Below are 25,555 nucleotides of genomic sequence, written 5' to 3' on the forward strand. Positions count from 1 at the left end.
AATCCTTCTGGCTGCAGCCCAGCGTATATTTCCAGATTATAGAAATAAACTACTTGGGAATCCACTAGAGCATATATATCTTAATTCCATATTTGTTTCGTTTGCTAGGTACGTATTGGCGAAAACTGCACCTTCCACGGAATCCTTCAAGTTTCTCATCTACTGTAAGGTTTTCTCTGAGGGTGTAGGATTTCTGGCAATTCTGTACAAACAGAGAAAATATTTCCCGAATCACTGTTATCTTGTCTAATTTTCTCCTTTCATCGCGAGTCACACGATTGTCAAATCTAAGGCACTGCACGATGAATTTGAAACATTTTATGTTCATAACGAGACGAAATTTTTCAATTCCATTCCCATCACTTCCCCACAGATCTTCTAAACTTTGTCTGTTACTTTTGTTAACACCAGCCAAAAACAGAAGACCAATGAAAGCTTTTAATTCAATAATATCTATAGGTTTTACGCCTCTCTCTCGCTGAAAAGAAGCTTTCATGCTCTCAGTATACTGATTGGTATACAGAACTATAATCGATAAAATGTCGTCATCTATGAGGCAATTCCAACATTCCAAAGGGGTTCTCAATGCTTTTGCCGCACCTATAGGATCAGGTAACTTTCGATAAATATTGTGGGCCCTGAAACGTATTCTCTGCGATGGTGGAACTATATTCCATTTTGTCTCATTGTCCCTTCCAGTATGATAATGCTGGCTTTCTTCAAGTACTTCCTCGTCATTTTCACTGTCGTTTTCCTCTGTTTCTGAATCTTGCTGCCGAACTTCAACTTCGTCATCACAATCTGTGTCTACTTCATCTTCAAAATCCTCTTGAACTGTACCATTATCCTCTTCGAACAACATTTTTTGTATTTCTGCAACTGATTTGGGGATAAAATTCCTATAAAATAACGCAGTCAGGCGCAGTGTGTCAATTTGATACATGATACTCAAACATTCTTAACTGATGATTAAATGACCCAAAAATAAAATAAGTGCATTACACATTGTTTATTAACATTGTACTACTTACAATTCCAATCCCAAATAAAGCAGGTGTTGACAGATGTGAAAATTACCGAACAATCAGTTTAATAAGCCACAGCTGCAAAATACTAACACGTATTCTTTACAGACGAATGGAAAAATTAGTAGAAGCCGACCTTGGGGAAGATCAGTTTGGATTCCGTAGAAATACTGGAACACGTGAGGCAATACTGACCTTACGACTTATCTTAGAAGAAAGATTAAGGAAAGGCAAACCTACGTTTGTAGACTTAGAGAAAGCTTTTCACAATGTTGACTGGAATACTCTCTTTCAAATTCTAAAGGTGGCAGGGGTAAAATACAGGGAGCGAAAGGCTATTTACAATTTGTACAGAAACCAGATGGCAGTTATAAGAGTCGAGGGACATGAAAGGGAAGCAATGGTTGGGAAGGGAGTAAGACAGGGTTGTAGCCTCTCCCCGATGCTATTCAATCTGTATATTGAGCAAGCAGTAAAGGAAACAAAAGAAAAATTTGGAGTAGGTATTAAAATCCAAGGAGAAGAAATCAAACCTTTGAGGTTCGCCGATGACATTGTAATTCTGTCAGAGACAGCAAAGGACTTGGAAGAGCAGTTGAACGGAATGGATGGTGTCTTGAAGGGAGGATATAAGATGAACATCAACAAAAACAAAATGAGGATAATGGAATATAGTCGAATTAAGTCGGGTGATGTTGAGGGTATTAGATTAGGAAATGAGACACTTAAAGTAGTAAAGGAGTTTTGCTATTTGGGGAGTAAAATAACTGATGATGGTCGATGTAGAGAGGATATAAAATGTAGACTGGCAATGGCAAGGAAAGCGTTTCTGAAGAAGAGAAATTTGTTAACATCGAGTATAGATTTAAGTGTCAGGAAGTCATTTCTGAAAGTATTTGTATGGAGTGTAGCCATGTATGGAAGTGAAACATGGACGGTAAATAGTTTGGACAAGAAGAGAATAGAAGCTTTCGAAATGTGGTGCTACAGAAGAATGCTGAAGATTAGATGGGTAGATCACATAACTAATGAGGAAGTATTGAATAGGATTGGGGAGAAGAGAAGTTTGTGGCACAACTTGACCAGAAGAAGGGATCGGCTGGTAGGACATGTTCTGAGGCATCAAGGAATCACCAATTTAGTATTGGAGGGCAGCGTGGAGGGTAAAAATCGTAGGGGGAGACCAAGAGATGAATACACTAAGCAGATTCAGAAGGATGTAGGTTGCAGTAGGTACTGGGAGATGAAGAAGCTTGCACAGGATAGAGTAGCATGGAGAGTTGCATCAAACCAGTCTCAGGACTGAAGACCACAACAACAACAACATACTTACTAAGTTATGTTAATAACCAAAGAAATGAATTGTTGAAATGCAACACGAATGAGCGCAGTGTATCAAACTGATCAATCAGCACATATATTGACAACAGAGCAGTCGTATCGACACTGAAGCGCACAACAATTACAAGCGTTCGGGAAAGGCTAGCTACTAGCGAGTAGGTGTCAGTGGTGCCCCTCGTAGACAAATAATTTACAGTAAACTTCGAGGTGTATCAATTTGAACAGCTGCGCCCGACGGAAGGTTAATTCGACTACATTCCATTATCCTCGTTTTGCTTTTGTTGATGTTCATCTTATATCCTCCTTTCAAGACACTGTCCATTCCGTTCAACTGCTCTTCCAAGTCCTTTGCTGTCTCTGACAGAATTACAATGTCATCGGCGAACTTCAAAGTTCTTATTTCTTCTCCGTGGGTTTTAATACCTACTCCGAATTTTTCTTTTGTTTCCTTTACTGCTTGCTCAAAGAGGGAGAGGCTACAACCCTGTCTCACTCCCTTCCCAACCACTGCTTCCCTTTCATGTCCCTCGACTCTTATAACTGCCATCTGGTTTCTATACAAATTGTAAATAGCCTTTCGCTCCCTGTATTTTACCCCTGCAACCTTCAGAATTTGAGAGATTATTCCAGTCAACATTGTCAAAAGCTTTCTCCAAGTCTACAACTGCTAGAAACGTAGGTTTGCCTTTTCTTAATCTAGCTTCTAAGATAAGTCGTAGAGTCAGTACTGCCTCACGTGTTCCCGTATTTCTACGGAATCCAAACTGATGTTCCCAGAGGTCGGCTTCTACCAGTTTTTCCATTCGTCTGTACAGAATTCGCGTTAGTATTTTGCAGCCGTGACTTATTAAACTGATAGTTCAGTAATTTTCACATCTGTCAACGCCTGCTTTCTTTGGGATTGGAATTATTATATTCTTCTTGAAGTCTGAGGGTATTTCGCCTGTCTCATACATCTTGCTCACCAGATGGTAGAGTTTTGTCAGGACTGGCTCTCTCAAGGCTGTCAATAGTTCTAATGGAATGTTGTCTACTCCCGGAGCCTTGTTTCAACTTACGTCTTTCAGTGCTCTATCGAATTCGTCACGCTGTATCATATCTCCCATTTCATCTTCATCTACATCCTCTTCCATTTCCATAATATTGTCCTCAAGAACATCACCATTGTATAGTCCCTCTATATACTCCTTCCACCTTTCTGCTTTCCCTTCTTTGCTTAGAACTGGGTTTCCATCTGAACCCTTGATATTCATACAAGTGGTTATCTTTCCTCCAAAGGTCTCTTTAATTTTCCTGTAGGCAGTATCTATCTTACCCCTAGTGAGATAAGCCTCTGTATCCTTACATTTGTCCTCTAGCCATCCCTGCTTAGCCATTTTGCACTTCCTGTCGATCTCATTTTTTAAACGTTTGTATCCCTTTTTGCCTCCTTCATTTACTGCATTTTTATATTTTCTCCTTTCATCAATTAAATTCAGTATTTCTTCTGTCACCCAAGGATTTCTACTAGCCCTCGTCTTTTTACCTACTTGATCCTCTGCTGCCTTCACCACTTCATCCCTCAAAGCTATCCACTCTTCTTCTACTGTATTTCTTTCCTCCATTCTTGTCAATTGTTCCTTTATGCTCTTCCTGAAACTCTCTACAACCTCTGGTTCTTTCAGTTTATCCAGGTCCCATCTCTTCAAATTCCCACCTTTTTGCAGTTTCTTCAGTTTTAATCTACAGTTCATGGTTCATGGTAGGTGTAAGTAGAGAGATGGACTCTGGGGAGAGGTTCTGGGATGGGCCTAAGGATTTGAGAAGTGGCTGGAGATCCTGCCGGATTACTGTAATGGGATTACTGTGGCAAGTTTTGTAGGTGGAAGTATCTGACAGCTGACGGAGTCCTTCCACCAGGTAATCCTTGCGGTTCAAACCAACAGTGGTGAAGCCTTTGTCTGCAGGTAGGATCATAAGGTCGGGATCAGGTTTTAGATGGTGGACTACGGTTCTTTCTGCAGATGTAAGGTTAGTTTGCATATTGGGGGATTTGGGGAATGATGGTGAGGCAAGGTTTGAGGTTAAGAAACTCTGGAAAGTCTTGTAAATAATAAGCTTTCAGGTAGAAACTAGCCATCCTCAATGCACTATTATTTTTGATCAATGCACGTAATGCCTGTTGGTCAGGCTTCATGCACAGTTCATTGAATTTCAGCTAGAAACTAGCTATCCTCAATGCACTATCATTTTTGATCAATGCATGTAATGCCTGTTGGTCGGGCTTCATCACAGCTCAATGAACTGTGATGAAGCCTGACCAACAGGCATTACATGCATTGATAAAAAATGATAGTGCATTGAGGATGGCTAGTTTCTAGCTGAAATCTAGATCTGCCAATAAAATTTCAAAAGGACAACTGATAGCTGAAATCTGTTATTTACAAGTCAATATAAAAGTCGCTGGGTGCAACAGCCTCTGAATGGAAGGTAACCTGACGAAACACCGGAAAGTTAACAGGGGTGGTTTGGAGGTACTGGGGGTCGATCACAGTTAGATAGAGGAGTTAACTGAGTTAGGCAAGGTTCAATATTGGTCTTTGGTTGAGTCTGGCTATTCGGGTTGGTGGCGAAAAAGTGTTTCCACTGTAGGGGCCGGGAGAAGGAGAGAAGGTCTTTAACAAGTCCTGCATAATTGAATTTGGGAGTGGGACAAAAGGTGAGGCCTTTGGAAGGGACTGATATTTCTGCGGACTAAGGCTTCTGGAGGAAAGGTTCATGACTGTGTTGCGGGTCTGTTTAGGTTCTAGGTTCTGTGTGGTGGTGAGAGTGAGTTTTGGATGGTGGGGTAAGTGTAGTAGGTCTGCAAGACAGGGTTTTGTCAGCTATGGGGGATGTGGGGGAGGTTTGGAGGTTGTTGTAGAGGTGGTGGACAGTGGTACTCTGAGGCGGGAATAGGAAGTGAGCAGGATGGAGAGCTTTTTTGAGATGGCATCGTGCATGTTGCTCAAGTTCCTGCAGGGCAAGAGTTTCAATGTGTGTTACGCGTTCCAGGAATTTGGGATTACACAGCAGGAGAATTTTGCAGATGAGAGGCGGTACTGCAAGGTGGATGGGGTGTGGTTGATATGGTTTTGCAGGACTATGTTGGTGAGAGCTAAGGATTGGCGGAATCTGAACAAGTGGAGGTCATTGTGAAAGGAGGGGTGGCAACCAGAGATGGGTAACTTGGTGGTAAGGCTATTAGGGGGGATTTCATGAGCCAAGCAACAAATCAGGAACATTATGTGGGACTGGGACCTGGCTATGGATAAGGAAACTTTTCTGTATTGACGCAGATGGAAGGAGCAAGGATCCATGGTGGTGAAAAAAATGCGAAAAATTACGTAAAAAAGAAGAGTTACGACCGAAAAATTACGCAAAAATACACCCAAATACATGTGAAAAATCACGGAAAAGGTGAAATGGATGCGCAAGGGGGAAAAATGAGATGAAATCTGATGAGGGCGACGATAGCGGAAGATGACAACTCGCTAAAATTGGCGAGACAAAACAGAGAACAATTAATAAATATATGAATATTACTGGGGATAGCAGGTAAGGAGGGCTACAGATGTGACTGGATGAGGTGGATTTAGTGAGTGCGAACAGAGATAGAACGGAGAAAGTGTGGGGAGTGAGGAGGGTTTCGTAGGTAGAAATACAAGATCGTGTGGCACCGGAAGGTTTTGGAGATAACATGCAAAAATACGGTAACTGACGCAGGGAGAGTGATTAGTTTGAAAGTATAGGATTAATTATATCGGTGGGAGTAATGTGGGACAAAAGATGCTGCATGAGGCTATAAGTTACACGCGGTCGAGACAGTTGATACAGTGTGGTTCATAAGTAGAGCGTGCAGTGCGGTTTGTAAGGCAACAAGAGAAACACAGAAAAGAAAAGAAGGATGGACATTGAGTATAGCGATGCAAAAGATAGTAGTGACAAAGGAAAACAGCACAGGGTTAGGATCGAAGAATAGTCATCAGGCAAAAATCAAACAATGGAAAATCCATGATGGAATGTAACAATTTTATGAAATGGCAGTTGTCACTCACCATACAACGGAGACGCTGAATCGCAGATACGCACAACAAGAAGACTGTCACAAATAAAGCTTTTGGCCCATAAGGCCTTTGTCAAAATTAGACGCCCCCCCCCCCCCCCACACACACACGCACACACAATTGCAGTCTCCAGCAACTGTAGCCACACTACGAGCAGCAGCACCAGTGCATGATGGGAGTGGCAATTCGGTGGGGGTAAGGAGGAGGCTGGCGTGGAAGGGGGAGGGATAGTATGGTGGGAATGGCAGACAGTGAACTGCTGCAGTGTAGACGGACGGCAGGAGAGAAGGTGTGGTGGGGAGGGGGGGGGCGGGGAGTAGCGGAAAGGAGAGAAATAAAAAGAAATTAAAAGACTCGGTGTGGCAGTGAAACGATGTCTGTTTAGTGCTGTAATGGGAACAGGGATGGGGCTGGATGGATGAGGATAGTGACTAACGAAGGTTGGAACCAGGAGGGTTACGGGAACATAGGATGTATTGTAGGGGAAGTTCCCACCTGCACAATTCAGAAAAGCAGGTGTTGGTGGGAAGGATCCACATGGCACAGGCTGTGAAGCAGTCATTAAAATGAAGGATATCATTTTTGGCAGCATATTAAGCAACTGGGTGGTCTACTTGCTCCTTGACCACAGTTTGTCTGTGGCCATTCATATGGACAGACAGCTTGTTGGTCGTGATGCCCACATAGAATGCAGCACAGTGGTTGCAGCTTAGCTTGCAGACCATATGACTGGTTTCACAGGTAGCCCTGCCTTTGATGGGATAGGTGACGTTAATTGACTGGATTGGAGTAGGTGGTGGTGGGAGGATGTGTGGGACAGGTCTTGCACTGAGGTCTACTACAGGGGTATGGGCCATGAAGTAAGGGATTGGGAGCAGGGGTTGTGTAAGGATGGACAAGTATATTGTGTAGGTTCGGTGGATGGCGGGATACCACTGCCCTACGTCTAACCTGCAGCACTTCACTTCACTGTTCGTCCCCTCCCCCCACCATACTATCCCTCCCCCTCCCCACACAAGCTTCCTCCTTACCCCCACCCAGTCACCATTCCCATCATGCACTGGTGCTGCTGCTCGCAGTGTGGTTTCAGTTGCCTGAATTTGCAGTTGTGTGTGTGAGTTCCGTTTGTGAGGGGTGTGTGTGTGTGTGTGTGTGTGTGTGTGTGTGTGTGTGTGTGTGTGTGTGTGTGTGCGCGCGCACAACTTTCCTTCTCGTAATGTTGTTATTTAGGAAAAAGCAAGACTGAAAATGATATAAGAAAATGTTTAAGAAAGAGCTACATTTCCATCTACAAAGTGTACTTTATAAATTTCTCTATAAATACCATGATTGAATAATTGTTTATATTCAGCGATACAAAACTTTTCCTTGATGATATGCCCTAACTGATAAATATATTTTATTAACATTGAATAAGTTATTGAATGTTGTTTTTACAACTAAAATGCTGCAGGTTCTTGAGTCTCAAAACAAAGTGTAAATGGCTGTTGCGCCATGTCCTTCCATTGTCATTAGGAACTGTACTGCGGAAAAAATCCGAAACTAGACATCAACTAAGTACTTGCAATCAGCACTTTCTGACAGAAAATCAACATTAAAGTATTCTCAGGCAATTATTTCCCAGTAAAATCTGCAGATCTTTATTGAAATTGTCTCTACCTGCTTTATGAAGTTAAAGATACTTTCTGTTGGTGGCCTAGTTTTGAAGCATAGATTCTTTGATCATAAAAAATTAGTTTCGGTTTCTGAATTTGCTCTGGGAAATATCAGTTTGGTGAAAAATATATAGTCAAGCCATATTACAAGAATAAAGGTAATTCACTTCAGTCACGCCCTAACAGCAACTATTGAGTGCAAAATGTATCAAGTATGTGGTGCTTGTTGCATCAGGCATGCTGTCTGATGAATTTACTAATCCCACAAGTATATGTTTTGATGGTAGAGAAGTTCTAGAGGCATCAGTTTTTTCTATAGCATGTTGAGATGTTTTGTGTGTAATTTTGGTATAGAAACTTTTTTCACTTCTGATCGTTCAAACCAATTTCTGAGTCAACTGGAGCAATGATTAATAAATTAAAATTGTATTCAGGAAGAGTACGATTTAAATTACTATTAAGCTGTTCTCAATTAGTTTTACCACTATTTCCATGTATCAATACAGGAGAATATCACAGGGATTTTTGAAACACTATTTTGTTTATCATCCACATTTAATTTGAATTTCTACTTCGATTCTAGTGGCCTAATAGTATGTTTAGGAGTGTCTTGTCTTTCTCCTCAAAAGCATCACATTTTTTCACAATAGTCGATGTGTTTGATTTTGTTGGTTCATATATACCGTATTTACTCGAATCTAAGCTGCACTTTTTTTCCGGTTTTTGTAATCCAAAAAACCGCCTGCGGCTTAGAATCGAGTGCAAAGTAAGTGGAAGTTCTGTAAAATGTTGGTAGGTGCCGCCATAACTAACTTCTGCCATCGAATATATGTAGCGCTACAGAGGCATGCTTTGCAGGCACAAAGATAAATACTGGCGCCGAAACCTCTGCGTCAGTAAAAAAAAACCGCTGGAAGACGAGATTTTTTCTTCGCCCCAAGTTTCGACCACTGCATTTTCATACATTATCCAACGAAGTAAATACAAAGTCCGTATTGTTCATCTTCGAATGTAGCAGCCTTTCAAAGTACTACGAAAATCTGACTGGCAAGACTGTTTGGGATGTTTGTCAATAAGGCCAACTCTATGTTCTGAATTTTTTCCTACCTGTGACAAGAGATGGTTGCTAATAGGAACTTTTATGAATTGTGAATCACATGCAGTATTCACTTCACCATAAGAATAATATGAATATAAACATTTTGCCATGTATTCTTTCGTGTTTGCTGCTATCTCATTTAAATCCTGTCTGCCTAATAAACTACGAAACTAGAGTGAGACAACAGCAAACGCGGAAGAATATACATATCATGCCATGTTTATATTTGCATTGTTCTTACGCCGAATAGTGATACAGTCAGAAATGAAGCACAACAACTGACTAGATTTTTAAATTTAAGATGACTAATTTCTGTGCAGAATGTAATGTACTAAAGAGGCGTCTGCAAAGATTTTCAAACGGAGAAAAATTTTCGCTAAACTCTCCTTCACAACATCTTCTATCACACACAGTATATTATTTGGTTGATTATGATCAAAGAAAGCAGCAGTGTAAGTAACAACAAATAGCAGTCTCTTGTCATTGTTTTGCTAATGAGAAAATATATTTAAAAAGAAAGATGATGAGACTTACCAAACAAAAGCGCTGGCAGGTCGATAGACACACAAACATACACACAAAATTCTAGCTTTCGCAACCAACGGTTGCCTCGTCAGGAAAGAGGGAAGGAGAAGGAAAGACAAAAGGATATGGGTTTTAAGGGAGAGGGTAAGGAGTCATTCCAATCCCGGGAGCGGAAAGACTTACCTTAGGGGGAAAAAAGGACAGGTATACACTCGCACACACACACATATCCATCCACACATACACAGACACAAGCAGACATTTGTAAAGGCCTTTACATGATAAAGTTAGAAAAGTTTTGTGTATTCTTGCAAAATAGAGATTATTTGCATACGGAGACTAGGCTCTGTCTGCGGAATTGTTCCAGAAATTCAATGCACTTATTTTATTTATAATTCAACATTACACTTTTTTCCAAAGAGAAACTATGTTTTAACCTTCTTATAACACATTTATAGTTCTTCAAATGACAAATTATATTTTAACCTTTTTATAATACATTTATATTGCACAATTACAGCAAATTAATGCCTTACACCATACAAATTCGAATTTGATTGTACTTTATACAAGAGCCACACACCAAGTTTACAATTATAAAACTAATTCAAACTTTTAGGCAAGCTGCCACTGGAATGTATTTTTAAGACTAAATCTTGAACTATACAAAAATATGTATTGCATGATAATAACAATAATGAGCAATAATGAGAGCCAAGTGATTGGAATAAGAGCCATAGATTTCATAATAAGACAAACTGTTGAGGACTGATAACCTGAGAAACACTTCTGCATAATATTAACCTTACATGTTTAAAACTCTGGAACATTTCATGTAATTCCTAAAACTAGATTCAATATGTCTGAAAAATGTGAATTCAGTAACAAAACCTGTACAATGCATATTTTCCATTATTATCAGTCAACTTGTATAAAGCAGTCTGTATATATTAGTTGTGGATTTAAAACAACAGAGTACCAGGACTGCAGAATTTGATAAAAATAGTACATCCAAAGTGAATCTCTGCAACTTCTGGTATATTTGAAAGTCTCCTTTTTGAAATAACAAAGGAATGTGGATTAAAATGACCAGTTCTACCTGTTTTTGTCAATAATATTATACATAGTTTGGAAGTGGTAAAATACTGTTTTCATGTACTTAGACAGCAGTAGTTTACATTGAGATTCTGATGTCATTTTATTATGAGTGGATTTGTTCATCCATAATTTTATTGTATTATACCATTTTTGTTAAAAACCATCTTCCAAGATATGCTGTACTATGAATAGTGTTACATGCAGACTTTACAACAGCGAGCTGAGACTTACATTTATTTACACACACTGAAGACTCCATCTTAGACTGTGTAACATAAGATCGCTGATAAAACAATATAAACAGAATGAATTGTGGAATATGAACAAACCAGCAGTTTAGTTACACATACAAACAGTTTCTTTCTTTTGCCCATTCTTGATTCTGAAAGGTGATAACAAGCTTTTGGGTTAAGAAATGCAATATATGCTTACTTAAGGTACAAAACAGTATTCTGCAAAAAATGGGATGTACAAATAACATCTGAAATTCATCAGATGTAGTTGGATGAAGTTTTCTACTTTTAACTACCTAATTTTTGCAATATCTGCTACTGTCTTCTACGGCATGTATTGACAACTGGCTTTGCTAGCTTGTAGGTTATTGCACATTTTGTTAAATAATATTGTGCATTTACGTCTCACATTAGCATCTGTACAAAGCAAATACTGTTATTTAGTACATAGAAATAAAAGTACTGTAACTAAATCAATTTAGAAAAATTTTAGACACAAATTGGCTTATACTTTACATTACAGCTAGTAACAACCACTTAATGCAGCCCTAGACAGGCATTGTTGTGACATTACACATGTGCATTTTCATTAAGGACAAATCAGACTTTAAGATTTAATACAAGACAAAGATTACCTGTGTGACTATACAAAAACGACAATAATATTAAGATTGTTATAATTCTCTCAAATGAAGAGAGGAAATGAAATTAAAGGCACAGATGACATTTAGAGCCTTATGATAGCAATCTTGAAATGGATCGGCTGTATAGTAAACACCACCTATAATCAAAATGTATGGTGGCTGACAATACTTAGTACTCCTTATTTTGTTCGTTAGGAAGCTTTGTTTGCAAGGCCTTTTTTTTAGACTTGAATTTTTATGTTCTATCAAAGATTACATGTTTTGGAATGTTCAATTGCACTTGCACAGTGTGCTGTGCTTCATTTCCTCCGTATTATCACATATTAGGGATTTCTTGCTATTTTCCTTTTCCATCATTCTGCAAAACTATTTACTATATAAGAGCACATTTATCTTGTGGAGCAAATCAGTTAATTCTAGTACTGTGTCATCATACTTGCAGAAAGGTTCTTTTAGGTTACTGTGCTTTTTTTTTTCTTCTCCATCAATAAAACACTCACAGGAAACATTTTAACTGCACGTAAATTAAAAAATACAATATGATATGTCCAGTAGGAAGACTTAAATTTAGCATTTACAAAAATATTAAATCAGAGCTCCTGTATCATTTTGCTATATATAAAAAGAAAGATGATGAGACTTACCAAACAAAAGCGCTGGCAGGTCTGTTTGGTAAGTCTCATCATCTTTCTTTTTAGATATATTCTTCCCACGTGGAATGTCTCCCTCTATTATATATGTGTGTGTGTGTGTGTGTGTGTACACCAAGTCACAAATATTTTTTTATTCTGGCTTCCAAAAAATATAGCAGTGTCTGCAATCTAGGCCAATGTGTTACAATTTAGAACTGGTGAGTGCAAACAAAATACGGAACTAAAATCGTACAGCAGAAAATTATGCTGTCTCGTACTTTTTTTAAAATTGCATGAGTTTATATAACTAATCTGTTACTGTACAATAAACTTGTTTTATGAGTAACTCTTCTGTCACATATAAAGGAACATCTTAGCAGTACACTAGACTTATTCTTAATACACAATGACAGTCTTTTCAGGTTTGGTAGTTTTCTATGGTCATCTGTGACTCAATACATATCTACTAAATGCAGCTTATTCTTGTATTTATTTTCTGTTAGAAAACTTGTACATTACAACAAATTTTAAACACAAACACTGTTGGCCTCCAACAGCAATTATTCACTTAGTTCTGGTCACTTTCTCTACTCTATAAGAAAATATTTTTTAAAAAAATGGGATGCATTACAATTTAAACTCTTAACAACTAGTAACAGTATTACTATTTGCTGAAAAAATAAATTGTGCAAGTTCATTTTTCTGTATTGGGATAATGTTATTTAGAACCAGCAGTGTTCTCTTTTCCACAAGATCAAGAGGAAATAGCTACTTGCAACCACTTTTTTATTGTTTGCAAAATGTATTCCATGATCTGAAATCCCCTTTCCTGCATACTATTTCACTATCAAAAGTAATAAGTTACTTCTAAAATGGACTATCATTTCTGCACACTATAATATTCCATAAGGCAATCTTTTAATGTCATGTAAATGGATCCTATAATAGAAAATTTCGGGCCAGTTCTAAATCAGATTTCAATTATGACTGGTTATGCTATTTAGGATCTGTTGTCACTGATACTGGAGACAGAGATCAGTAGGTGCATTTTGATTGCAAGGAACTCTACAGCAAAACTTGGTTGCATCTATATCACCTCCACCACTGACAAGACAAAGCTCACCCTTGTCCGAATGCTAAACTTCTCGATCAAGACAAATGCGGCAGAAACTTGGATGATGAAGATGGCAGATTGCTGCAAGACTGATAACTCTGGAAATGTAGTGCTACAGAAGATTACTTCAAATAACATGGATAGCACATTGTACTAATGAATTGATCCTGAAGCAGTTCAGCATCAAAACAAGACTGTTGACCCTTGTCAACCAAAACAAACTGAAATATTTTGGTCAATCACCAGAAGGGAACAGTCAATAGAATAACAATGATAGAGTAACAGTCGACAGCTGAAGACTCTGAGGAAGTGCACTATTAAGGTGGATAGGCCAGATTAAAATCTTGACCAGGATGGGCTTGCAGCAAGCAGGTCACCTTGCCAAGACAGACCTTCATGTAGATGGGTCATCAGGTTGCTTACCATGTAATGGCACTACACCCTTGCACAGGGTTAGACCAGAGAGATAGAAAGACATGCTGTCATCTCAGATCTAATTTGTAACTAACCTCCATGATCTGCTCACTTATCTAGTTCTGCCTCAAATATTTATTTTACAAGTGCAACGGAAGGTTTATACACTACATTGACTGATCATCTTTACATGTTAAGATACCACAAATACTGACTGCGTCTCATATGAAATACTCCAAAAGTAACAACAAAGCAGTAACATATAAATAAGACAGTAACGGCTGAATATAAATCAGTATTTGAACATCTGGAATGAGAACAATGAGGATTCAATATTGTATTACAAGTCTGGAATCTGCACAAGGAATGTACACTTGTCAGTGTGCTATTACAAGTGTTTACAATGCAGTTGGGGACACTTTCTGGAAAGTGGCAGGAAAACATATAGGTTGCATTAGTGCTAAGGCTTATCAGCTTAGTTTTGGGCAGTGCTCATCAAATAAGAAATGATAATTAAGACTGGGATAATATCTTGAAATACTTCACACAAAAATCTCTGATTGGGAGCAGCATTTCTTTTGAAAAAACACACTACATTAAGTTAGCACTGTTATAGACCACTAGTGCAACTCCTGTATTCCAATTGCACTTTTTTAATGTGAGAGTCATACATTCTTAAGAAAGTGTCCAAAATATTTTTCTGATGTCTCGAACAGGAACTCTAAATATTTTTTTTAAAATGTCTAGACTGAAGGATCTGAGTTTTTCTTTTTTGTTACAAATCCTACCACTGCTTTTCCTTTGCAGGTATCATTATCTGCAGAATACAAACTAAAACAGTGAAGTGAAATAACAACTACAAACAAGAAAACCAAATGACATACACATGTGTGTAGTGAAAAATATATGTCCAAATCAACAGTAACAATGAGTACATTGCTTTCACGCCTGTGTTTACTTTCTTCACGGGATCGGTGACTAACATGAAGCAGACAGACAATAAAGAAGGTACAAACAGGCAATAGATCTATGAAAAGAATGTAAATGTAAATCTGTATGTGTAAACAGCCAACCTTCATAGTTTAATATTAATTTCATTATTTAACCACAGCACTTACAACATTTGCTAAATGTGCCACAAAAACGAAATTTTTGTGTTTGATGTTCCAATTTTGACCATGCATCAATGTTCTGTGAAATACAGCCGTGGCCAGCAGAACATAAATTATATGAGGAAAAAAGAAAAAAAGTGTATAATACAAGATATTTAAATTATTCGATAAAAATGCATGTTTTCTGTAATCACTGCCCATGTCTTACACTGTATGTTCCATAATTTATCATTAAATACTGTTTTTCTTTAATAATACTGTATGCAGTACAAATAAAACATTTAAGTGGAATGTTTATATAAAATCACAGTTTGGACAGTGTTATTTTGTATTAGAAGAAATGAAACCCATTCCATACAAATAAAGGTAAATAATTAACACTCTTGCAGTCTTCTTGAAATATTATTTCATCTTCAGTTTAAAATGTGTCAACATGCGCACATGCACACACACACACACACACACACACACACACACACACACACACACACACACTCTTCTCTCCTTTTTTTGTTGTGTCGCTTCTATTCAAAGGAGTCAATTACTACATATGATATACATATGATGTATGATATAATAAAAAAATTAAATTAGGCCTGTAACATTTATGCATCTTCTATATAGATCTCTGTTAACATCAGTTCTTTACTTAGGCCTTCAGACCTTGAAAAATATAAAAAATAAATAAGTAAAAATAGCCACAACTTTATCCAGTCACAGTAAGTACAATCCACAACCAATAGTACAAATTAGAAAACAATAGTAATAAGTACACAAAATCTTATATAAAAATATTATCTAGCTGTTCCATGAATCTAACACTCAAAACTATCTATGAGAGATAAACAGTCAACTTTATAACAAACTATACATTTGTTTCAACTGTGACAAAGTCACAAACAATACTCTCGGAACTGTAGCATGGACACATGAAAAGCATTTACTCTGCAATGTTACAGCAATCAAATATTGTGGTTTTCAAGGAGGTAAACATCTTTTTGAAGTTCAGACTACAAACTGGTATTAAGGCAAAGAAGTCACACAGCACTGAGTCTCTAACAAAATATATGCTTCCACACAAACTGTCTAAAGCTTTCAGAAGATTCAATGCTGTCATTATATTCTTCTCTCCCAAGCTAGATCTATATATTTCTCTTGTGAGTCATAAAATGAGTTAGCCTTACTTATTTCTGTATTCCTCCAATCACAGAAATTAATGGAGTACTTTGAAATTTCAAAGAAACATGTTTATCAACCTGATAATTATTTTAACTTTTCATTAACGTGATAACATTTGTGTATAGTATTGATAACTGTGAGTTCTATGACATCATTTTCTTCCATTTGCCCTCAATAAAATACGAGGTATGTCTAAAAAGTATCCGACCTTCGATTTTCCAGAGCAAAATAGAGACAACAGCACAGCACCACTGTACACAGTAAAAGAAGATACCTTTATGCGAATGCGTGAATTTTGTCCTTGCCTTCCAGCGCATCAATCGCTGCGTATCGGTCGCTGAGTGAGGTGCTACACAACATGTTCGTCGGATTACCGATTCTCTCAAGATGACTGAATGTGTTGAGCAAAGATACTGTATCAAATTTTGTCAAAAGCTTGGCGATTCTCAAAGCAAAACAATTCTTAAGATTCAGCAGGTGTTTGGAGAAGACGCGATGGGTGTAACACAAATTAAGGAGTGGTTCAACCAATTCAAAAATGGCTGCACATCAGCGGAGAGTGACCAGCATTCTGGCAGGCCTTAAACCGCTCGGAGTGCAGCTGTTGCTGAGAAGGTGCAAAATTTGGTGATGGCAGATCGTTGTTTGACTGTGCGGGAGGTTGCCCAATAGGTTGGAGTGAGTAAAGATTCTGCATATGCAATTTTTCATGACGATTTGAACTTGCTCCGACTGGCTGTGAAATTTGTGCCCAAGTTGTTGTCGCCAGAACAAAAATACCTCTGTTTTGACATTGCACAGGACCTCCTGGACACCACAAACACTGATCCTTGGTTTATGAACACTGTGATAACTGGAGATGAGTCATAGGTGTACGGATACTACCCAGAAAAAGAAAAATAGTCATCGCAATGGAAGCATCACAAGTCTCCAAGGCCGAAAAAAGGGTGGCAGGTGCGAAGCAAAATCAAGGTGATGCTGACTGTCTTCTTTGATGTCCGTGGACTTGTGCATTACGAATATGCACCGGAAGGACAAACAGTGACAAAGGAGTATTATCAAGATGTTCTCTGTCGACTCCGTGACGCAGTTCAGCACAAAAGATCAGACACGTGGACAGCGAAAAACCAGCAACTGCATCACAACAACGCCCCCACACATTCATCCCACTTGATCCAAAATTTCTTGGCCAAACATGGAATTACAGCCATTCGCCAATCTCCCTACTCTTCAGACATGGCTCCTTGCAACTTCAGGTTGTTTCCAAAATTGAAGACGCCACTGAAAGGATCCCATTTTGAGAGTAGAGAAGAGATAATGCAGAACACGATGACAGAGCTGAACACCATTCCAAAGAAAGACTTCCAGAGGTGTTTCTGGCAGTGGAAGGATTGGTGGGCTAAGTGTGTGCAAGCACAAGGGGCCTACTTTGAAGGCGATTAGGATCCCAACCCCGTCATGTTCTCGAAATATTTTTTCAGCCAAAGGTCAGATACTTTTTAGACATGTCTCATTTGTGCATATTTATAGACATGTTATTGCATAGTTATTAATACTTCTGAGAATGACTCATTTCTTTTAAACAAAAAAACTCAAAATGATTAAAAATAAGAAAGAACAGGCAGGTCTTTCAACACACAATGAACAAGGGGCTCTTTATTTTGAACTATTAAGAATTTTGTTTGTAATTAATCATTTAATGATAAACTGTGCTTGCCCATGAAAACAATGATATTAGTTATGGGAGCAGAACATATGCCAAATACACACACACACACACACACACACACACACACACACACACACAAATTTGGTTTTATTTTGAACTATTAAGAATTTTGTTTGTAATTAATGATTTAATGATAAACTGTGCTTGCCCATGAAAACAATGATATTAGTTATGGGAGCGGAACATATGCCACACACACACACACACACACACACACACACACACACACACACACACAAAATGGTTTTAATGTACTGTACTTAATGAAACTTAAGTCAGCTAATGAGAAATTTCTCTTAGGATAATGAAACAACCAATGAAAGAGAATTTACATGCCAGGGATTGCTGAAAATAAATTTCAATGCATCTGGACAACTTCATACCTCATTATTTAAAAGTTCCATTACTTTATCTCCTCACTATAACACCAGTTTAGCTTCAATTAAATACAGAAAGAGAACATAACTGTTTAGAGTAGCAATAGAGAAACTGAGTGGTTCTTTTCCAGGGGGAGGAAGAAAGATTAGGGATTAACATCCCATCAATGACAAAGTTGTCACAGATGAAGCATTAGGTCTGATTGGACAAGAAAGAAGAAGGAAATCAACTAGGGCCTTTACAAAAGAACCATAATTGACTTCAGCTTAAATGATTTACAAAAACCAAAGAAAACCTAAATTTTGTGTGATCTGATTTCTGCTTCTCCCGAATGGGAATCAGGGCCTTATAACCACTGCACCACTTTCCTTTGTGCTTAATTTGATTAAAAGAGAAAGGTCGCTATTTATGTCCAGTTTTTTTTTTACTGTAAATAATATTACCGAATGTCTGTATAATTTAATAGTTAAAGGTTCCATATTCAAATAAAACTGGATTGAATTTAACATACTGGGAACAAAACATAGTGACAAAAAATTGTGCTAAAACTTTGCATAAATGTGATATTAGACAGACAGATATAATTAATATAATAGTTATACCTTATTACGCATTACAAAAATATGTTAATCTTCCTTCATAACTTCTTTCTATTAACATATGACGTTCTATGGAATGTGAGTGTAGCACAGCGAAAACCATGCAAGGAAACACAGCTTGAAAAAAAATCTTAGCTGCAACCATGTGTTAGACTTCTGCAGCAACATGTAACTGTTTATGATGACTGTCTTGCAAATTTTTCTCTGTGGTTACAGATCTCGAAATTATAAAGTACCCTCACCAAGATAGATATTACATTCATTTCATTTCTCAGATTAGTACTAGAAATAGGCAATGGAACCTGCTTAAAATGTTAACAACACTAGCAGCTTAATGCCAATACCTTGAAATTAGATATGAAATTTCTTATGTAAAAAATTGTCTGATCTTTTTATGAAAGTTTGCGACAGATTACAATTGTGTGCCAGACTGAGTATGGAACTCAAATTTTTACTTTTTATAAGCCTAATGTACTTATGACACACCATACTCTACAATGCAGCTTTGATCTGCATTGTTCATGATGTTGACTTAAATGTGAAAAAACAAGTATCCTTAGTCTAACCCCTATCCATTGAAAACCACTACACCACCTGTACAAAACAGTCTATGAGAACTAAATCTTTCATTTAGTAAGGAATGCTGTCATACTTCTTCCTGATAGGTTAAAATTGTGTACTGCACTTGTACTTTAATCTGTTCCTCTTGCCCTTGACAAAGCTCTTACTGAGTGAGCTATTTAGATATCTCTCATGGCCCACAACACAGGAAAAATGTTCAAATCCTGATTATGATCTAGTTTTCACAACAGTGTACACAAAGTAAAAATTCACATTCAGGAGTATACGATTCACGTTCTTGACTTGAACATAACAAAACACATTTCCTTAGTCTAATGACTATGCACTGAAAACTACTACACCCCATCATGAAATTACCAAGACAAAAGTTTCCACAAGATTGCAGAAAAAATGACAAACTTAAGCAGAAAGAAATAAACAAATTTTTCTCTGAAAAATTCCTTATTTTAAATAGAGGAAACAGGCATATTTCTATTATAGTAAGTCGTTCAAAATATTTTGCCACCTAGAAATTATCTTAAGAAACTTTGGAATTATATGGGCATGAAGTTAAAAGTCATATGATGGTGTGATATCCAGCTATTTCACTGTGAATTTAAAATCCAGAAATAAATCTGTGTAAAAGATAAGATATTTAGAATCCCTTCCTCTCATGTACATCATCATCTCTAGCTAAGGCAATGTACAAGTGTGTATGTTTGTTCTCTACCTACATAAGTCATTAATTAAAGTGTGAGTGTGTGTGTTTTTCACTAACACAATATTTACTCCCAGCCTCATTGTGAGCCTTTAACATCCTGCATATGAGATCTCAGTATTTCCAACTGTATGTCTTAGAGAGGTCATACCACATTCACAAGGATGGCAACAAATTTCAGATTTTTGTAAACCCAAGTGAGTCTTCCTTCTCATCCTGTGTGGTACGTCTCCCCTGACCCATGGTTCTGGGTGACTTTTACCAAAATCTACCCCCTTTTCCTAAACCTCTCCAGTCCTTTTCCTTCTCCCCTCTTCCTTCCCCTTCAACCCTTCGGCCTGAAGGCGGAGCCACCAGCTCCAAAAGCCTTCCAATCACAACTGTTTTTTTATGTGTGTGTTATGCCACCGCTTGGTGAGTAGATTTTTTATCTATCCAGTTAAATTATTTTGACAATAATCGATTGTTTTCGTTGTTATATTGGAATTTATTAATTTTTTTTGTGAATTTGGCATAATCTATGTCAAAGAGAAAACTAGGTGATGAGGAAGACAAAAAAGACACATGAGCCTCATAGTGTCTAGCAAATAGGCTGTAGCAGAGCATTGCCTTCAACTACAACATGAGATGAAGGAAGGAAAATTAGTCTTAATATCCTATTAGCAGCACAGTCATCAGAGAGAGAACATGAGACAAGTTATAACGAGACTCAAATTTTGGCTCACATCTGACAGTTATAATATACCGTAATAAGGGATACCATAGAATAAAAACTGACAGAAAAGCTTCTTAACAGAGAGGCTGGACACCAACTCTGTACAACCGGCTAGCAAACACATAGCCCAGTAGGATAGCAGTTGTGGCAGGTTTTAGGTTCAACAATAAGGAAATCAATGCAAAAGAGACCAGCTGTTTTAATTATAACAACAGAAGCATAAATTAAGATCAATATGGATAAGCATTTAATGCCAGTTCCAACACTCAGGAGCACATTGAGAATTTTAACATTCTCAACTACTGGCACTTTGAATCAGACTAGACTATGCACAGACTGCCGTTATACTACCTACACTCCCTACATTTGCAGTGTGAGCAGTCTTCATAAAGAAACAACAAGATATCTAAATCAGACTGAAAAGTGAATGCCTGGAATCTCACCACCAGCTATAGAAGTGAAATGTTTACTGAAGACCTGGATGAGAAGGTAGGAAACAAACAGTGCACACCATTGATTGATTGACTGATTCATTCATTCATTCATTCATTTGTCATGTTCTGTCCATCTCATCAAGAAGGAAAACCTTCAGGAATGTAGAACGACTTGAGGTATACATTAAAAAAATATGTTAATGGACCATACAAGGTGTATTTTGAGACAACAAGAATTGTACAGATTATCAAACGCAGTACAAGGGAGGGGCTAACTACACTGTGAATATATGGGGCACTTTCTTGTGATCTCGGTACTACTTGATGATGGCAACAAACTAAATAACACAAATATTGCCAATAAGATATTTGCACATGGCCCTGAGTCCGAGGCCTGGTTCTGCAGGAAAACTTGAAAATTAATATTTCTATCTGCAGGTAATTACATCCATCATTTTCGGTACCTTAAACATACTGTTTACAAAGATCAAAAATAATTTTCTCCTACTGATGTATACAGGTATTTCTACTCTGAAGAGTATAGCTGAAAGTCACTTAAGATATTTTGCACTCTTGTATGTTCTAGTTCTAATTAATTAATGGTCATCATTTACTCGATCATGACTTTGCTACTGAGAAAGGGTAAACGGGTTTCAAGAGATGAGATGACAAAGTGAATGAAAGATGTGAATTACTAAAGAACATACATCATGTGTTCTTGCATCCCTATTTCACATGTACAAAAATCAGTAACCTCTATAACACATTCTTCTTCCATGTAAAAATTATTTCCTTAAACAGGTAAACATGAATGTGTTCAAGAACAACAGTAAATACACACGGAACAGCTAGATTAACATCATACCATGACAAGTATTCAACTTTTGTGTATAATTTCTTATAACAGTAATATAAATAACATTTAAAAAAATAGATGTTGGTTTTGAAATACATCAATACAGCTGCATATGAACACAACATTCAGATATTTCTGCATCACAATGCAATCACAATCTCACAATCTCTCTCTCTCTCTCTCTCTCTCTCTCTCTCTCTCTCTCTCTCTCTCTCTCTCTCTGCTGCCTAAACACACAAGGTCATTCCTTACGAGATGATGCAGCAACGGCGGGTACGTGGATCACCAACAATTTCACTAGTGTTACCAGTGAAACGCCTCACAGGTGGTGAGGCAGAGCTGTCAGTCAGTAGCATGTCAGATCCTGTCACTGATGAAGGAGATAGTAACAGTGGTGCAGAACCACCAGTCACTTCTGTTGGACTGCTGTTTCTAATCTGTGCCCGTTGTTTCTTTAAGTCAGCCAATGTTCCTGCATTGATTGTCACTGTGACGTTTATGTTTATTTTACCATTTCCTTCAGTCACGTAACTAGTTTCTGCAGGTATTTCTGAAAATAAATTGTAGCACACTTATGTAATTTATCCTTTGTAATAATAGTTTTATTTCTGTTTTCTCAAAGATAATGCAACAAATGCAATACATTGTGATTATGAAATATTTTGGCACTTGCAATTTATGCACTAGTAATAAAATGTATTCAAGTAATCCATACAAACAGAAGCAAACAGAGGCATGAACTATATATTTTGAACATTCAGAAGCTCTAAATACAGCATGACCTACAGGAAACAGTCGGTTTTCAAATGAAATTATTTATCCAAAATCATGGGTTAATATCTTCTATTTTGTTTACAGGGTCACTTACGAAAGATCATATCAACCAAGTGATGGCCATTCTCTTGAATGCAATTTAAGCTCTCTACTACAAGTTACTCACAATTCAGAAAAGCAGGCAATTGTCAATCAAACCTATCTAGTCTGTGATGGCAGCTTTCAATTCTATTAAATTTTAGGTTTTGTCAACAAAGAAAAACTCTTTCAGCCTCACAACACAAATCTGATGGCTTTGGTGACCAGGGCACATTACTGAAATGATGCATCCAGATAAAATGTTCCACACAAGTGCCATGGATGTATTTTCAGTGTGTAATGTTGCATTATCCTGTTGAAAATAAACACTGCTCATGTTCATCCATAGCTTCCACAAATCTGGCACAGGCCATGTGTACTGCATGCAACACAGTCACAAATGGAGAGAGGTGAGGCTATTAAGTAGCCTGAAAATAGTAGTTCTTTTGTTAACAGATCCTTTTAAGTGAAAACGTGCTCTTATAAGCAGTATTGCATTTGGACTGTCTTTAAATATGCACAGAAAAGTCTTCTTATTGTTGGAAGTCTTACTTCGATCTGCTGAAACTCCAGTATTTTATATGCATAGAGTTTTAAAACCAAACTTAACTTTCTTATCACATACTCATGGCTCATCTGTAGACAGTGTGCATGATGATGGCAAATCATCTCTGGCCTCTTGACAGCTCTTTCACAGGGGCAATATTTTCATGTGTCCTCATTTTTTATCGGGTCCTGAGAGCTGCTTATTAAGAATGTTCCCTGTTGTTCTGAAAACTGTACTGATACGTGTAGTTGTGCAATTAAATTAGTGATGAAATGCCTGCTCTGTTGTATACCACATTCAGCAATTACAATAAAGATATTGAACAGGAAAACACAATGCTCTGTTGTTCCATTGCTGCTGAAATGGCGGACAATCCTGAAGTGAATCACATATGCGACAGCTACCTTCCACCCCCGACGTGGTGTAGTAGCCAAACAAAAATGTTGTTTCCCACAGGTCCCACATTATCATTTATTATGGAAAAATGATTCCAGCAAACCATAAATTTTTAATAGGTACAACAGCTGAACAGTGCACACACAAATCCAAAGAGACAGTATGGTTGGCTAGTGCACCTTTTGGAGTTGAAATCCCAATACTGCTGACAGACAAGTTTAAAGGTATAAAAAACTATCCTATTTTTGGAAATCGATTCCTTCTCGGGGAGGTTATAAAAGAGGGACAGATCACTCACTCAGTCCCCATGATGAGAGGGGCCACCTGTTGGGGGGACAAGGGGAGGCAAAGTGTCTGAGTGGCCAACTTCTCCTTTCTAGCCTTCCTCAATACACCTCTCTTCTCCTTCTAAGGAAGGAAATAATAGTTCTGAAAGCAAAGGTATTTTTTGTACTTTTATTTGTGTCTATTGGGATCACTGAAGGTAGGTTCTGGCCAGGCATTCTGTCTATTTGTAATTATGACAGTAAAGCACAATATCAGAGCACTACCTACGTTACTGGATTCCATATAAACTGTCTTAATTTTCACCCAGCAAAGAATACACATTAAATACCTTTAATCTACAAAGGGCATTCAATAAGTAATGCAATGCATTTTTTTCTGAAAGCAGGTTGATTTTATTCAGGATTCCAAAACATCTTTCTCCACTCTTATGGCTACAAAACCCTATTTTTCAACAGAATATAGACAGTTGTTTTCCCTCATTCTATTTGTGAGTGGAATAGGAAAGCATATAACTAGTAGTGGTATGGGACACCCTCCACGACATGCCATAAGGTGGACTGTGGTGTATCAATGTAGATGTAAATAATCTCTGTTCAATGTGATGCCTTGTATGCCCGCATGGTACCAGTCTACTGATTGACATCAGGTCCAACATCTTACTGCTTCAATAACTTCCCCATCATCCATGTACTTCTCCCCATTGAGTGCAGCCATCGTTGGGAAAAACAGATGGAAGTCAGATGGTGCAAGATCCGGGCTGTAGGGCGGATGAGGAAGAATGGTCCAATGAAGTTTTGTGAGCTCCTCTCGGATGTGCAGTCTTCTGTGAGGACTGCTGATGTCATGGAGAAGGAGCTCATTTGCATTTTTGTGGTGACTAACATACTGAAGTTGTTTCTTCAATTTCCTGAAGGTAGCACAATACACCTTAGAGTTTATTGTAGCAATAGAATAGTCCCTTCAGAGTCCCAGAAGACCGTGGGCAGGACTTTACCAGCTGAGAATATGGCTTTGACCTCTTTCTGCAGAGGAGAGGTGTGTGGCATCATACTATAGATTGTGATTTTGGTTCCAGTTTGAAACTATGAACCCATGTTTCACCATCTGTGATGACGTTCAACAAAGAATTGTCCCGATCAGCCTTGTAACATGCAAGCAATTCTGCACAGATGGTCCTTCACTGCTCTTTATGATTTTCTGTTAGGTAGTGAGGAACCCAGTGGAACACACTTTTGAGGTCCACGACTGGTGGACAAGCTTGTCAGTAATACCAACAGGAACGTCCAGCAGTGCAGTGAGATGTTTGTGACCCATCAGTCATCTCAA

At 37.9% G+C, this 25,555-nt stretch overlaps 1 protein-coding gene across 1 annotated transcript in view; it reads right to left on the reverse strand.

The window, feature by feature from the left end:
- Positions 1-12,141: 12,141 nt before the first annotated feature.
- LOC126175354 (protein phosphatase 1 regulatory subunit 16A) overlaps positions 12,142-25,555 on the reverse strand; it is a 93,238-nt gene continuing 79,824 nt past the window's right edge. Inside the window, exon 10 of the mRNA XM_049922104.1 lies at positions 12,142-22,696. Within this exon, the coding sequence (XP_049778061.1) occupies positions 22,395-22,696 (302 nt within the window). The 3' untranslated portion in view covers positions 12,142-22,394. The remainder of the gene's footprint in view (positions 22,697-25,555) is intronic.

Source organism: Schistocerca cancellata, chromosome 3 (assembly GCF_023864275.1).
Source record: "Schistocerca cancellata isolate TAMUIC-IGC-003103 chromosome 3, iqSchCanc2.1, whole genome shotgun sequence".
Lineage (NCBI taxonomy): Eukaryota > Metazoa > Arthropoda > Insecta > Orthoptera > Acrididae > Schistocerca > Schistocerca cancellata.